This window comes from Eptesicus fuscus, chromosome 11 (genome assembly GCF_027574615.1).
Source record: "Eptesicus fuscus isolate TK198812 chromosome 11, DD_ASM_mEF_20220401, whole genome shotgun sequence".
NCBI classification, from domain to species: Eukaryota; Metazoa; Chordata; class Mammalia; order Chiroptera; family Vespertilionidae; genus Eptesicus; species Eptesicus fuscus.
Genome location: NC_072483.1, coordinates 87,258,952 through 87,274,952, shown reverse-complemented (window position 1 = coordinate 87,274,952; position 16,001 = coordinate 87,258,952). Strand labels below are relative to the sequence as shown.

At 48.8% G+C, this 16,001-nt stretch overlaps 1 protein-coding gene across 1 annotated transcript in view; it reads right to left on the bottom strand.

Annotated features, from left to right (window-relative positions):
* RFTN2 (raftlin family member 2) overlaps window positions 1-15,494 on the bottom strand; it is a 49,413-nt gene extending 33,919 nt beyond the window's left edge. Inside the window, exon 1 of the mRNA XM_028153168.2 lies at window positions 14,917-15,494. Coding sequence (XP_028008969.2) covers window positions 14,917-15,055 — 139 coding nt within the window. The 5' untranslated portion in view covers window positions 15,056-15,494. The remainder of the gene's footprint in view (window positions 1-14,916) is intronic.
* Window positions 15,495-16,001: the final 507 nt, after the last annotated feature.

Here is a 16,001-nt window from a genome sequence, read left to right as displayed (position 1 = left end):
GTCGGTTTTCGGCTCTCAGAAGAAATTTCAATCGTTGTACTGTTGATATTTGGCTCTGTTGACTAATGAGTTTGCCGACCACTGCTCTAATCACTGAGAAACAGGGCATCAGTATGTCTTCAAGTAAAGATATAATGCCTTAGCTGTTTGTTTGTTTTTTCCAATTAAGCAACTTTATTGCTTAGGAATTCATTTGACTATATTTCCATTAATAGATATTAAAGACATATACACAAGAAAAACAATACTAAGTTGAAGAGCCAACTGTTTTTATGATTCTGAACAAGATGAGATGCATAATTCTTAAGAATAAAATTCATACAAATCTAAAATTAAAAATGGGAGAAATAGTATTTGTTAAGCAAGAATTGTCATTTCCAATTACACTTCTAAAGCACCGTGTTCGCTTTGTTTTTTAATCTTCATCTGAGGATATGTTTTTATTGATTTTACAGAGAGGAGAGAGAGAGAGGGAGAGAGAGAGAGAGAGAGAGATCAATTGCCTCCCATACGTGCCCTGACTGGGGAAGGAACCCAAAATCTAGGCACGTGCCCTGACCAGGAATCGAACCCGCAACCTTTTAGTATATGACGCTCCAACCGACTGGGCCCCCTGACCAGGGCTAAATCACCGGGCTTTGTTTCTCTGGGAAGCTAAAAATATGTTTTTTTACAGCACTTATATAAATGGTCGAGTAAAGGAATTGAAAAAGTAGAGGAATCCAGAAGTTCTTTTCAAAAAGTAAGAATTCTAAATGCACAGGAAATTCTAAATTCACAGGAAATTCCCATGTAAAACTGAAATGCCACCCACGCCTCCCTCGGAACAGGGCAGATCTGTAGGCGCTGCACCGCGGTACCGTCTGCACAGCAGTTAGTCCAAGGGAAGGGGTGTTACCTGGACAACCTGTGTTCCGGCAGTACGAACCTACAAACAGCTCTCTGTCACGGCAGTTCCCATTTTCCGGAGAGCAATCGGGAACTGGTATCTAGAAGTAGACCTGCAGGTTGAGTACCTCTTGAGTCAGAGAACATCTGAAATCAATTCCAGGGGTGGGCATGGGCAGTGCCGGGGGCCGGCCTCCCTCAGCGGGGTCGGCGGCATCCAGCGAACACGGCTGCTGCTGGCCTGAGGACAGGAAGGAGGCCGAGGAGCAGACAAGGGGGAAGGCCGAGAGGAAATCCCCTCCTGGCCCGTGAACATCCAGGCCACGGGACAGAGATCCCCCCTCGGCGGGTGTCCCTGCCAACTTCTCACACGAGAGGCCAGCGCTCCATAGAACAGCCCTGTGGACCAGGATGGACCCACTTCCTCCGATGTCCATCCTCCCTGGCATGGGAACGGATCTATTCATAATGTTGTTCTCATCATTGTGAATAGGAAGAAGGCCGGCGCGGCCCTGGGCTTGGGAGAAACAGCTGGCTTTCATTGTGAAATGACCCAGTTCTGCCTGCCGTGTGGCAATCGCTCTGTGAGTCACTGGGTTTTACCATTTTCCAGTATTTTTATTCCCAACCCTGATTTCCAAACAAAGGAACTGAAAAACGATGCAACAGAACAAACTGTTAAGACTAGGAAACAAACATTAACCTAAACTTCTTTTTGGAACTGTATACAAAGTTTTAAAGAAAAGTTCAGTTTTTAGGGCATCTCACGGCTTATGGTAGAAAGTGGAAATGCGTGCGCATGACACGAAAGACTCCCCACCGCCGGGCCTCCGCCTACGCTCAGCTCCACGCCTGCCCCGCCTCCTGCACATCTGGCTTCGCAGGCCCGGCGCTGCCCTGCACTTCCTTCCCTGCGCCTGTCTCTCCCCATGCCCCCTGTTTTCCTCGGCCACAGGGCAGGTTGGAAATACGGTTCCTCGGGGGAACGAAGAGGTGAAGTGATTGCAGAACGGCGGGAGAGCCATCAAGGTTAGCGAGTGGAAATAAGAAAAGCCAGGTCAGCACGTTCAGGGCCACTGTACAGGTTATCTAGGCCTTCGAGGAGAGAGAACAGGGACAGGACACGCAGGCAGGCTGTGGAACTGCTACTCCTCTGCTCATAAAAGTGGAGAAGAGGGTGTGGGGGGATACATGGTGATGGAAGGAGATGACTTTGGGTGGAGAACACACAATACAACATACAGGTGATGTGTCACAGAATTGTGCCGCTGAAACCTGGATGGCGGATTTCTGTATAATTTTATTTACCGATGTCACCCCGATAAATTCAGTTAAAAATATTTTTTGTTGTTGAATGCCAACTGTAATTTAAAAAATAATTTTAAAAAAGTGACGTGGTCAAGAACCTAGTGAGAGTGCAGCTAGGGAGAGTTCAAGGTCATGCTCACTTCAGAAGGCTCTGGCTTCAGGCCGCACTTGACATGTCCCCGTTGATGATACTACAAGGAAAATCCCCGTTTGCGAATGAGGTGACAAGGAAGGAGGGGGAGCTCCGCTGGGTGGAATCAGCTCCATCTTGGAGTGAAATCCGGATGGATTTGGGAGGGGACGCAGCACAGACAGAGATCGGCCTGGGGGGCTGGGGGCGGGGGACCCTGCTCGCCTGGCTTCTCGGCGGACTCGTGTGGAGTCGCTGTTGGGTCCTGTGCCGTCTCAGCCAGTCTCCTCTGGCGGCATTGCTTAGAAGGAAACCCCAGAAACCGAGAACTCAGGGCTGGGGGACGTGCCCTCTCCGGAGCCCCGGGTTCGAGTCAGTGCTCTGCCTGGTCTCTGGACCTGGTCACTGTCCCAGAGGAGGGGGCAGTGCAGCAGCCAACATGCACAGGCATTTAATGAGTTCAACAGGCACTCGAGACATATCTTAAACATCTGTAAAGATCACGTTTGCTTGGGGCCCGTGCCATCTGATAAATAGCACTCAGCATAGATATGACCATTATGGTAAGTGCTTAGGAAATCTATAATAAAGAAAGCGTAACATGCTAATTAGACTAGACAGCCAAACGACCTTCCGGATGTCCTTCCAGACGTCCTTCCAGACATCCTTCCAGACGACCTTCTGGATGAAGCCAGGGTGGCGGGGGCCAAGGCAGAGGTGGTTAGGGGTGATCAGGCTGGCAAGTGAGTGGTTAGGTGCGATCAGGCAGGCAGGCAGAGACAGTTAGGGGCAATGAGGCAGGCAGGTTAGTAATTAGGGGCGATGAGGCAGGCAGGTAGAGTGGTTAGGGGCAATCAGGCAGGCAGGGGTGGTTAGGGGCGATCAGGCAGGCAGGTGAGTAATTAGGGGTGATCAGGCAGGCAGGCAGGCAAGTGGTTAGAGGCGATCAGGTGAGCAGGCAGGCAGGTGAGCGGTTAGGAGCTAGCGGTCCCGGATTGTGAGAGGGATGTCCGACTGCTGGTTTAGGCCCTATCCCTGCAGCAGTCGGACATCCCCCGAGGGGTCTCAGATTGCGAGAGGGTGCAGGCCGGGCTGAGGGACCCCCCACCTGTGCACGAATTTCATGCACCGGGCCTCTAGTACTTAATAAAAGACTAACTGAATAAAAAATTGGACAGGACACTTACATATTCAATGAACAGAGCTCCAGGGTTGCTAAGAGGGTTGAATACGTTAATGTTTGTTCCTAGAAGATACCTGGCAGGTAGTGAGTGCTTTGTCAGACGAGGCCCTCCCTGTTAGAGAGGGAACCCGTTATTTCACTAACAGCATGAGGCTCCAGGAGCAAATCGCCTGGGTTCCCATCCTGCTGTGCCATTTCCCAGGCAGTGATCTGAGGGAAGGTCTGTCCCTCTGAGACACGGGTAAATGACTGTATTAACTTCACAGAGTTGCTCTGATAGTAACTGTAAGACATGAGCCCAGTGCCTGGCACGCAGCACACACTCAAACATCAGTGAGGTCCCTGTCTGTTGGTGGCCCAGCTCTGAAAACGATCATTTCAAACGAAGCTGCCCTCAGAGATAAGTCACTGCTGGTTTAAAAAATCTCCAGGAAGAAGATCTTTGCAGGGATTTGGATTTGTTCCGAAAACATGGCCTGGCTCCCAACCTGCAGAGCTCTAATCAAGGCCCCTAACTCATACTCCAGGTTAGAGGTCAGGTCCCTAGCTCACACTCCAGGTCAGAGGTCAGGTCCCTAGCTCACACTCCAGGTCAGAGGTCAGGTCCCTAACTCACACTCCAGGTCAGAGGTCAGAGGTCAGGTCCCTAACTCACACTCCAGGTCAGAGGTCAGGTCCCTAACACAGGCCCTGAACCTCAGGTCCCTAACGCACACGGTAGATCACAGGTCAGGCCCCTGACTCATGCTCTGCATCTTGGGCCCCTAACTCACACTAATGTACCCTGTTGAGTGTCATGGACTCAAAGGCCCAAAGGTGCAACCAGGCCAATAACACAAAGAGAGGAGCTGTGCTGGATGAGGCTGGGGGACCCTCCAAACCTCATCAGAGAGGGCAGCAGCCCAGCCACGTGCTGCCGTGTGGGCGTGTGGGCCCCGTGTCATTAGATCTTACCCAAATCCACATTCTTTCGTAATATCTTTCCATTTTTAAAGGTAACAGTTAATTCAAATATTTTAACACTGCACACCAGTGAGACCTGTCCGACGGCTAAAACATGGCCCAGGTCTCGCTGGTTTGTGACTTCTGCCCTGGGTCAGCTCAGAGCCCTCCCAGGCCTCGGCCCGGCCTCCTAGACCATCTTAGCTCGGCACCTAGACACAGGGAAAGGGGTCCAGGGCCTCCTCGTTGGTGGGTGGGAGGGAGATGGTCACAGGAGGCTGCGGGCTACTCCATTCCTTATCCTACATCGGGACTTGCTTTAGACATGCCAGCATCGGTCAGGAAATCTAACCCAGGAGCAAGAAGAGGGGACATACACTGGGAACTGTATGTAGAACTGTCCTCCAGGTACTTCCCTCGATTCTTACTACTTCCCTCGATTTAAACTTACTAATGTTTTAAACGGTGCTGAGATGAGACAGGAGCTGCGAGGTGGGAAGAGCTGGGTGCAGGCAGGAGCCCTCTGTGCCGACCAGAGGGAATTACCCCGGCTCCGCGAGAGGCTCAAAGTGGGGCCAGGCCTTCGATTTGGTGTCTGAGACTTGGGCAGTGACATCAGAGGCTCTGCTACTCTTTAAACACGGGACACTAGCGGGGAGGTGGCAGTTGTTTTGGCTGGAATTTGAGCGGCACCGGCGGGCCCAGCAGCTGCAAGCCATCCTGCCCTCAGCTCCCTCCCATCGTCCTCAGTTCTTTGGGAGAAGGAACAAGTGGTGTCCTTACAGCATGAACGGGTGTGGCTGGGACTGTTCAGTGAATGCTGTATGGTTTGTAAAAGCTTTATTTCACCTCACCAGGCTCTTGTGAAGAGCCGATGGAAAGAAAGCATTTAGTAATTTGCGTTGAAAACGATACAGAGTGGAGTTTTATGATTAAAATCAAAACACGCTGAAGGTTAAGCAATAGCCTATATTTATCCTTATAGTTTCTAAAATAAAATAAACAATGGGCTTTTACATGCTCCTTTGCTTAAAGTCTTCATAGACAAGGCCACCTGTTAAAAACAGAGACGTCACCTCCCAGTGTAAAGCTCGGAGCGTGCTCGGACGATGTGGCGCCATGAAGACAGCCCATGGCATACACTTGCTTTGCCCGCAACTTACTTCTGAACATGAGTGTGCAGTTTTGAAATATTTGTGAAACATCGTTTCCTCAGATAAAATCCAATGTGCAAACACTGGCAAGTTATCTATCTATATAAAAGGCTAAGTGACTGACCATCCGTCCGCCTGCCCATCCAACTGACCGGTCAGTAGATATGATATGCACTGGCAATTTAAAAATAAACGTTGACTCGCGTATGCATGATATTTGTCCCCATCTGACGCTGGCCTCCCATTTAAATTAATTCGAAGACAGTTTCCTGTGATGCCAGCATTTGCGATGACTATTAATAAACCACAAGGACAAACTCTAGACAGAGTAGGAATATTCCTACCTGAGCCCGTTTTCGGACATGGTCAGTTATATGTTGCTTTCTCTCGAGTTCGAAGAGCATGTGACGTTACAGTTAAAGTTGTAAATACTTCATCACAAGGGAAATTAGTCAAGCATTCTGAAAGTGTTTTTACTCTTAATGTGGTATACAGGGAGATATTAGAATATGTTTAATCAATTTATCAGTCATTGTTTTTATCAATGTTGTTTTTATAACATGTTTTTGTTGTTTTTATATCATGTCTTTGTTGTTTTATCATGTTATTGTTTATTAATCAATTTATATATTATTTTCATATACATTTTTCTAATTTTCTTTCATCTCTGACACTTCTATTATAGAGAAAGGGCGGATAGCGATATTAAAATATTTCTTCTAATTATTTCCTTTCAATGTGCACGAATCTGTGCACCGGGCCATTAGTTTTACCATATTTTCGAAAAGGAACAGACTGTCAATGTCCTATATTCTGTCTAGGAATCAAAGTAAAAAAATACTAAGTAACATAGACCAAGTGCATAGTTTGTGCCAGGCACTATGCAAAATGCTCTACATGCCTGATCTTTGTTTTTGATTGTTGTTGTGGGTTTTGTTTTGTTTTTTGCAATTTTCAAAGGTTTACTGCTGATTGTATAATACAATAAATATGGCTATACATGTCTAATCTTAACGAATCCTTACAACACTCCATAAGGTAGACATCATTATTCTCAGATGAGGACACTCGGGAAGATAGAGATTTGATAAATTACCCAAATTGCCACTAGTGGTCAAACTGTCATTGAACTGACAGAAAGACTGCAGGGCACAGGGACCGACAGGAGAGTAGAACGTCATTGATTCGGATTGTGCTAACTCAGAATTTGTGAAAATTCAGACATGAGCTGGGATAAAGCTTTTGGACCACAAAAAATTGTTAAACAATTGGTGTGTGGGTATTAAAAGGAGCATCTGGTTAACTTATCAAAATGCTTTAAGTTACTTAGAAATATAAACTGCTGTATAAATAACATCCAAATGTGTAATCCTTTACGGTTTCTTAAATATATTTTTATTGATCTCAGAGAGGAAGGGAAAGGGAGAGAGAGAAACATCAATGATGAGAGAGAATCATTGATTGGCTGCCTGCCTCCTGCACGCCCCACACTGGGGATCGAGCCCACAACCCTGGCATATGCCCTGACTGGGAATCTAAGGTGACTTCCTGGTTCATAGGTCAATGCTCAACCACTGAGCCACACCCGCCGGGCCCTTTATGTTTTCAATGCAAGCTGCCATTTTTGTAGTCGCTCATTAATATATTTCATTGAAGCAATATAACTGCAGTTGTGAAATACACTAAAACTCTATTGAGCTCTGTGGTTCATTATTACAGGCAGATACAAGATCAAATTCTGACCATTCGTACCTCCTGCTGCCTCCGCTGTGTGCCGCACCCATCTGCCTGCTTCATCAGGACTTCCCAGACAGAACCTAACGTTTTCTCTGACTGCTGAGTCTGTACATCATGTCTTTCAGCCTTGCTTGCCTTAACCGCACTTCCTACTTAGTCTTTTTAAAAAATATATGTTTTTATTGATTTTTTTTTTTGGAGGGAGGCAGAGGGAAAGAAAGAAACTTTGATATAAGAGCAAAGCATCAATTAAAAAAGAAACAGATAGAGAACCAAGATGACGGCAAAGTTAAACAACTAATCTGCTGCCTTGCACAACAATTTCAAAAATACAACTAAAAGACAAAATGTCTACCACCCAGAACCACGGGAAAGCTGGCTGAGTAGTAGATTTACAACTAAGGAGAGAAAGGAGCACAAATGCTGGAGAGCTGAGGTACGGAGGCGCGAATCAGGCTGGAGGCAGGCGACTGGGCGCGCGGGGAGACAAGCTCAACCCGCAGGGAGACAAGCTCCTGATCACTCTGAAATACAGTTTCTGGGGACACGCGGGGGACCCAGACACCTACGGGGAGAAGCTGGACCCTCAGCCATCAGTCGGAGCGCGAGAGTGACTTTTCTGCAGAGGTGCGCCCAGCAATCAGTGTTTACTGCACTGGAGCATGGGACGCGGGGACTTGAAAATGCAGAAAGGCAGAGAGGGCTCACGGCAGCCATCGCCGTTTTCCACGCCCTAGCCTAGTGACGCCCTGAGACCCCACCCAGCCCTGAGGCCCCGCCCCTCACATTCTACAAACCTGCCCAGGCTCCACACAGTGGCTTTTGCATATAAATGGCCTCTTCTGGCAGCTTAACCAAATTAACTGCAGCTCCAGTCAGACTGCTCCAAAACCGCCAAGCAAAGGAAGAGAAAACTAGTCCTTGCTGTAGCTCCTGCTGGGGGACACACAGTACACAAGGGTACACCAAGAGTGTCCACCTCAGGTAACTGGGAGGCTGACCTGTTGAACCAATAGGACACCTAGTACACAAAGCTACCCTACCAACTCAGGGAAGCAGTGAAAATGAGGAGGCAAGGAAACAGATCCCAAACGAAAGAAATGGAGGAGAACAAGCGACTGGACATAGAGTTCAAAACCACGGTTATAAGGTTTTTCAAGAATTTCATGGAAAAGGCCAATAAATTTAATGAGACCCTTGAAGATATGAAAAAGGACCAACTAGAAATTAAACATACACTGACTGAAATAAAAAATATTATACAGAGACCCAACAGAAGACTAGAGGATCGCAAGAATCAACTCAAAGATTTGGAATACAAAGAGGCCAAGGATACTCCTCCAGAGAAGCAAGAAGAGAAGAGAATTCAGAAAGTTGAAGATAGTGTAAGAAGCCTCTGGGACAACTTCAAACGTACCAACATCAGAATTATGGGGGTGCCAGAAGAAGAGAGAGAGCAAGATGCTGAAAACCTATTTGAAGAAATAATGACTGAAAACTTCCCCCACCTGATGAAAGAAATAGACTTACAATCCCAGGAAGCACACAGAATCCCAAACAAAAGGAATCCAAAGAGGACCACAGCAAGACACATCATAATTAAAATGCCAAGGGCAAAAGACAAGAGAGAATCTTACAAGCAGCAAGAGAAAAACAGTTAGTTACCTACAAGGGAGCACCCATACGATTATCAGCTAATTTTTCAACAGAAACTATGCAGGCCAGACAGGAGTGGCAAGAAATATTCAAAGTGATGAATAGCAGGAACCTACAACCAAGACTACTCTACCCAGCAAAGTTATCATTCAGAATTGAAGGGCAGATAAAGAGCTTCACAGATAAGAAAAAGCTAAAGGAGTTCATCACCACCAAACCAGTATTATATGAAATGCTGAAAGGTATTCTTTAAAAAGAGGAAAAAGAAGAAGAAAGATAAAAATTATGAACAACAAATACATATCTATCAACAAGTGAATCTAAAAGTCAAGAGAATTAAAAATCTGAGGAACAGAATAAACTGGTGAACATAATAGAATCAGAGGCATAGAATGGGAGTGGATTGATAATTCTCAGGGGGAAAGGGGTGTCTGTGTGGGGGGTACGGGAAGAGACTGGACAAAAATCATACACCTATGGATAAGGACAGTGGGGGGGAGGGGAGGTAAGGGCAGAGGCGGAGTGGGAACCGGGTGGTGGGGAGATATGGGGGGAAAAAAGGAGAAACAATTGTAATCTGAACAATAAAGATTTATTAAAAAAAAAAAGAAACAACCTCAGCAATAATAAAAAATGCAAACTTGCCCTAGACAGTTTGGTTCAGTGGATAGAGCCTCGGCCTGTGGACTGAAGGGTCCCAGGTTCCATTCCGGTCAAGGGCACGTACTCAGGTTTTGGGCTCAATCCCTAGTAGGGGGCGTGCAGGAGGCAGCCAATCAGTGATTCTCTCTCATCATTGATGTTTCAATCTCCCTTTCCCTCTCCCTTCCTCTCTGAAATCAATAAAAATATATTTTTAAAATGTAAAAAAAAAAAAAAAAGAGCAAAGCATCAATCAGCTGCCTTTGGCACGCCCCCTACCGGGGATCAAGCCTACAGCTCCGGCATGTGCCCTGACTAGGAATCGAACAAGCAACCTTTCGGTGCACGGGATAACACCCAAGCAACTGAGCCACACCAGCCAGAGCTACTCATAGTCTTTTTTATAACCTGTTAAAAAATTTTGGGTGGGGGTAGATATGTACCATACCAAAAAAATGCACAAAACATACTTAAAACTGCCACCACCTGGGCCACCACCATCCATTCAAAAACCAGAAAACGGGGGCACTCCAGACGCTCCCCACGCTCCCCATTTCACCCTTCCCAACAACAACCCCCCTCCCTGCCTGCGCTCCCTGAACGTGAACGGTCATCTTTCCTTGCTCTTCTTTCTTTCTTTTTTAAAAATATATTTTATTGATTTTTTGCAGAGAGGAAGGGAGAGGGAGTTAGAAACATGTACCGTATTTTCCGGTGTATAAGACGACTTTTTAACCCAGGAAAATCTTCTATACGCCCAGTCGTCTTATACACTGGAAAATACGGTACTTGCCCTTGACCGGAATCGAACCTGGGACCCTTCAGTCCATAGGCCGATGCTCTATCCACTGAGCCAAACCAGTAAGGGCTCCTTGCTCTTCTTTCTAGGTGACTATCCAAGTACGCAGCCTGGAACACTATAGCTCAGTTCTGCTAATTTTCTGAGCTTTATAGACATGGAATCATACGGTGTGTACTTTTGTGTCTGTCTGCTTCCACTCGGCGTGATGTTTCTGAGATGCACCTGGTGTGCAGTAGCCTGTGTAACTGTGCTTCGCTCCTTGCCAGGGCAGCATCGCGGAGGCCGGCAGAGGACTGCCCGTGGCCTGCTCGGTTGCATGTGCTACAGTTGCACAACAAGGCCCGAGATGAGTGGCGTGACAAAGCCCACATGGCTTGCAAAGCCCACAAGACTGACCGTCTGGCCCTTTGCAGAAGTTCGCCGGCTTCTGCAGGGCGGTGTTCCATGGTGTGAGTCTCCTACGGTGTATGTTCCCTGTCTCTCGTTCTGGGATTTCTGAGTTGCTCACACTTGGGTTGTTACAAACGGCGCTTCCGTGAACGTTCTTGGATGTGCCTGCCGCAGGGTGCACACGGGCCCATGTTTCTGTTGGGTATATGCTCAGCGGACTGGACAATGCCAAAGCAGTTTTCCAACGTGGCCGCACTGGTTTCCCAACACTGCAGGTTAGTCATTTTGGATGACGTGGAGTGCTATCTCACTGGGGCTTTCACATGCATTTTTCTGATTATTAACAAGGCCGAGCACAGTTTCGTGTATCCGTTGGCCATTCGGACTTTCTGTTTTACGAGCCACCTGCCCACATTCCTTGGCCATTTTCTCTTGGGTTGTTTATCGTTTCCTTACTGGTACCGTTTGTAGTTATAGTTATAGAGTCTGGACACAAACCCTTGCCTAAACCCCACTCATCCTTTAAGTCTCTGATGAGGTGGCACTTCTTTAAAGGGTCCTCCAATCAGGGGGTGCTCTCCTTTCTGCTTCTGAGGCCCTCACGCCTCTAGCACGTTCCTCGGCCACCCCCGTGTAACATGCCTGTAACGGAAGGGCCCTTTCGCCGCCCGCGACTCCGTGGGACGCCCCTCCTACTGTAAGGGGCACCGTTGTTCCCACAGTGACTCAGGCTCAGAACCGGGAAGTGATCCCGGATTTCCCAGTCTCTCTGTCCCTTCATATCCGCCAGCCCAGGCTGCGTCCCTCCTTCCCAGTGTCAGCGACACCTGCCCCTCGCATCCCACCTGTTGCCGCCCCTCACACGCAGGTCCGCGTTGATTAGCCTTGACCACTGCAAGCAGTCTCCTAACGGTGCACCCTCCCTCCCACCTCTTCCCCTCCAATCCCATACGGATCTTCTAGAAACACTCCTCTGTGTCTATCAATTCCTTGTTCAAAGCTTAACCGCCGTTGCTTCCCCAGGGCATCAAGGAATCGCACCTTAGGCAAGTCAGGGCATCTTCACAGAAGACATACAGAAATCATATGAGTTTACTGTTGTCAGCAGGTTTGATAAGACCAGGACAGGTTCTGGTTCTAATAAAGAGGAAGCAAGCTAGAGGCCAGCAACGCTTTACTTAATATGTTTTCCATAAACCCGCTGAATGACACCTCACATAGTTCGGATGAGGAAGCTGCCACCTGTCCTGCGGGCTTTCAGTATGGCAGGGACTCCTTTCAGCCGTAACGCTGCACATGCTCTGAACATCCTTCCGGCGTTATTACTTAGATGGTTTTCTAGGCTTGGACAGCGAGGGAAACGAACCTTTTGGATAGTTTGCAGAGTTAATTTAACTCTTCATTAATAAGGTATATTTAGCACACTCATATATACGTCCTCACACACGCTGATACACAATCACATATAGATTAGACAGTAAACCAGGAAATTTATCGCCAAAGTGCACTGAAACCTCCCTAGCGCATTGGTGGGCCTGGCATAACAGGAGGTATACCAGTTAGACTAGTTACCTTTGCATTACTAGTTAGACTAGTTACCTTTGCATTACATGCTCACTCAAGTGCCAGGTGCCTGTTCAAGTAGACGATCTCCTTGAACCCTTAGCATATCTCTGTCACGTCAGCACCATTAGAGCCCCCGTTTTACAGACGAGGAGACTGAGACAGAGCGACGTTTACAGACTTGCCACAGCGAGTGAGTGACAGCGCCTGCATTCAGAGCCTGGGAGCTGGGACTTCAGAGCCTTACATGCTTAACGACGATGACATTATTTCTCCCATAGGGATGTAAATAATGGTTCAAAAAAAAAAAAAAAAGACCAAGTGTGTGTGGGGAGAGAGAGAGAGAGAGAGAGAGAGAGAGAGAGAGAGAGAGAGAGGAGAATGTATTTGAATGGAAAAGAAATAGGTTGTTCAAGAAATCACAGCCCCACAACAGGGCCCTGGACAGTTCTCCGCTCGCCCCACTGGGACTTCACTGTCTGTGGCCTGTGTTTGGAAAAACAGAGGAAGACAAGGCAGGAGGCAGGCTGATCAGGAGCGCACAGCGGTCAGCAGACTGTGGTGCTTCCTGAGAGCCTGCTCCCTGCGCGGGGGCCTCGGAGCGGCCCTCCTGACGGGAACCCCAGCGCAGCTGCCAGCGCCAGATGCGGGGCGCAGGCTCCCACCTCTGAATGCTGCAGTGGCAGGGAGAGGTCGGAGAAGAGGGAGGAAGGTGGTTTGTGGAGCTGGGCTGGTGTCGTTTTGGCTTCTGAGTGGAAGTCAAAAACAAAACATGTGGGCTACCTGGAGAGAACAGCGGGGGCGCCTGGACCAACAGGAGCCGGGGCAGCTGGCAGACACGGGCCTGCGCTGTGTGTGAGCACTGGCGAACTCTGCCCACGCCTGCCCTCTGTGCGCAGTGTCACAACTGTTCCTCCTGCAACCCCCGTGTGGAAGGCGAATCCCATTCCTTTCCCAGAGGGGACTTCCTGATCTAACAAACCAAGTGGCTCTGACCACGCTGCAGGGCTTTCTGACGTCAGGGTGACTGCAGGCACACAGGTCTGCCTGAGATGTGTAACCCTCACATCCGGGGAGGAAATCAGGAAAGAACTCCAAGTGACCCTTAAGCTCTGCGGCCCCATGGGGGATCCTACAGCCAACCTTCCGGCGCGGCCCCAAGTGGCTCTGGCCTGAAGTCTATGAACAGACAAGGGCTGAAGTGTAAGGGCAGGGAGTGCATGTTTGTGTCCTACGGATTTGCAGAAACGAGTCCTAAACAGTCATCCACAGGCACGATCTAGGGAGAAGACAGCACCGCATCCCGGACATGTTCTCCACTGAGGTCTTCGGGAAAGTCCAGGCAAAGTTCATCTGATCGGTCACTTCTTTGACCACCATTATCTTAACCGACTGTTAACGTTCCCAGTCAAAAAGGAAATGCAGGATGCGGACATTCCTCCCTTGGGCGGCCTCGGCCCGGGTGGGAAGGGACAGGCCCGTGGGAAAGCGGCCGTGGCGGTGTGCGCCCCGGAGGGCTCGCTGGCTGCCGGCTCGGGTTTTGACAAAGAAAAAGGGGCTGCCCCGCGTCTCGCACAAAGATGCTCTGTTCCGGGCACGCCGAGGAGCAGAGCCCGCGGTTAACCCGCCGGGACCGTATGCCGAGCACAGACCTCCCACCCACTGGAACAATGCGTGGCTTTTTAAAATCAAAAGCATCACTTTGTCATGGGAGCTTAAAACACGGACGTCTGCACACCCCAGCAGCAAGCAGGACGCGCCGACGTGCACGGCTGGTGTCCCCTGGCTGGAGAGACGGCTCCGTGCGAAGCCTCAGGGTCACAGAGGCAGAGGCACGGACCCCACGTTCCAGAAGGGAGCGAGGCCGAGTGTCTGTGGGGTCCGGCCGCCCTCCGCCTTCCTCCCTCGGGGCTGCCATCTGGGCTTGTTTGTTTGTGTTCCCAACTTTCTGGAACAGGGAGCTGCTCTGTTCGGGACGGGGCACCAAGACTTACAGAAAAGGCTCTTTTCTCCCTTTTTACTGTGCGTTCAAGCTCCACATTTAGTTTGGTCAAAAGACCCAGTAACCAGCACCATCACCACACGGAACTCAACTGGGCACTCCGAGCTGGCCCAGCAGCCCTCCCCCCCAAGATGCCAGGAACGTTCCCACGGCTCCTTCCTGTGCCTTCGGGTCTCTTCCCAAACACCCTGTCACGAAGGCCCATTATTTGGCCTGGAAATCAGACCTGTTTCATGGATCCTTCTACACAGAAGCACTGGATTTAAAAATGAGAAAAAAAATATTTCTAAGCCGTTTTCCTAATTTTATAAAGCACCTATGAGCCATGTTACAAAAAACACACAGAGCCAACAAAAAGTCTTCCCGTATGTAATTCAGAGACAAAGCATTCTTGTCAGAGTGATTGTACAATCTGATGGTGAGCACTTCACACTTAACAAGCCGACACTTAGAAAACCCCAGTGAGCCCCTTATCTCTGAAACATTCCCTGTAGCCAATACAATAGAAGGAAGAGGTACCTTGTAAAGTAAAATCCAGCAGCACGTACTCGTAAGCAACTTCTGTCTTTGTTTCCACTTGCGGTCTCTTCAGGGTGGAGAATATTTTCCCAGGGCTGCTGTCCTCGGGGTCGTCCAGCTTCCTGAGCCCGCACCCCATGGCCAGATCTGCGAGGGATTAGCGTGCGGGGCAGGGCGGGGGGAGCGGCAAGTTCAGTCCTTCAAGCTGCAGGAAGGCGGCTACGGACTTCGCTGCTGAGCCTTTCCCCGCCAAACCAGAGATGCTCCAGAAGCAAACATCTGAGCGCAGAGAGAGGAGCCCAGGACTCTGCCTACCCATGTTTCTGTGCAGGCGCCGAGCCCGGCATGCTGAGCCGCGGCCGGAGGCTGGGCTGGGTCTTGGGGAGCAGCTGCCAGCCTAGCGGAGACTTTCCATGCCACGTCGGTTACAGCCGCCCCCTGCCCGCCGGCGGCACCCAGGGGCTTTGTCTCCTCCAGCTGGCTGGGTGAGGACAGAGGTGTCCCGAGCGGAAATAGAGAGGCGAGGGTGCAAGTCAGATGGAAACACTTACAAGCAGAGGGTACATGCAGCCACAGGGGAGTGCGGTTCTTTCTCTCTCTCTTTTTTTTCCTCTTTTCCTCTCTTTCCTGTGCCCACCCCCTCCTTCCTCCCCGCTACTACCAAGAAGGCAAGGGGGGGGGGGGGGGGGAGGAGAGAGAGAGAGAGAGAGAGAGAGAGAGAGAGAGAGAGAGAGAGAGAGAGAAGGGATGAAAGAAATGGATTCTCAACATGTTTGGAAACAAAAATCTTTTCCAGAACGGAAGTCAGCTTTATGAGGAAACTTTCTGGAGTCTAAAAGCAGAAAAGTAAAGTGTTTTTTTTTTTTTTTTAAAACACACACAAACACTTGAACACTTTTGAGGATTTCTTTCGACATGAAGGTTCTTTTTATGCTGGAAAAATTACATTCTAATTAAAACTGCCAAATAGAAAATAGAACAATATTGAAATATTTTCATAACCAGACTATTTAATTGCAAAGGGAGACAGATTTGTGGATAATGAGTTTTCCCAACATCCTTAAAGTTTAAAATACTCTACTAGG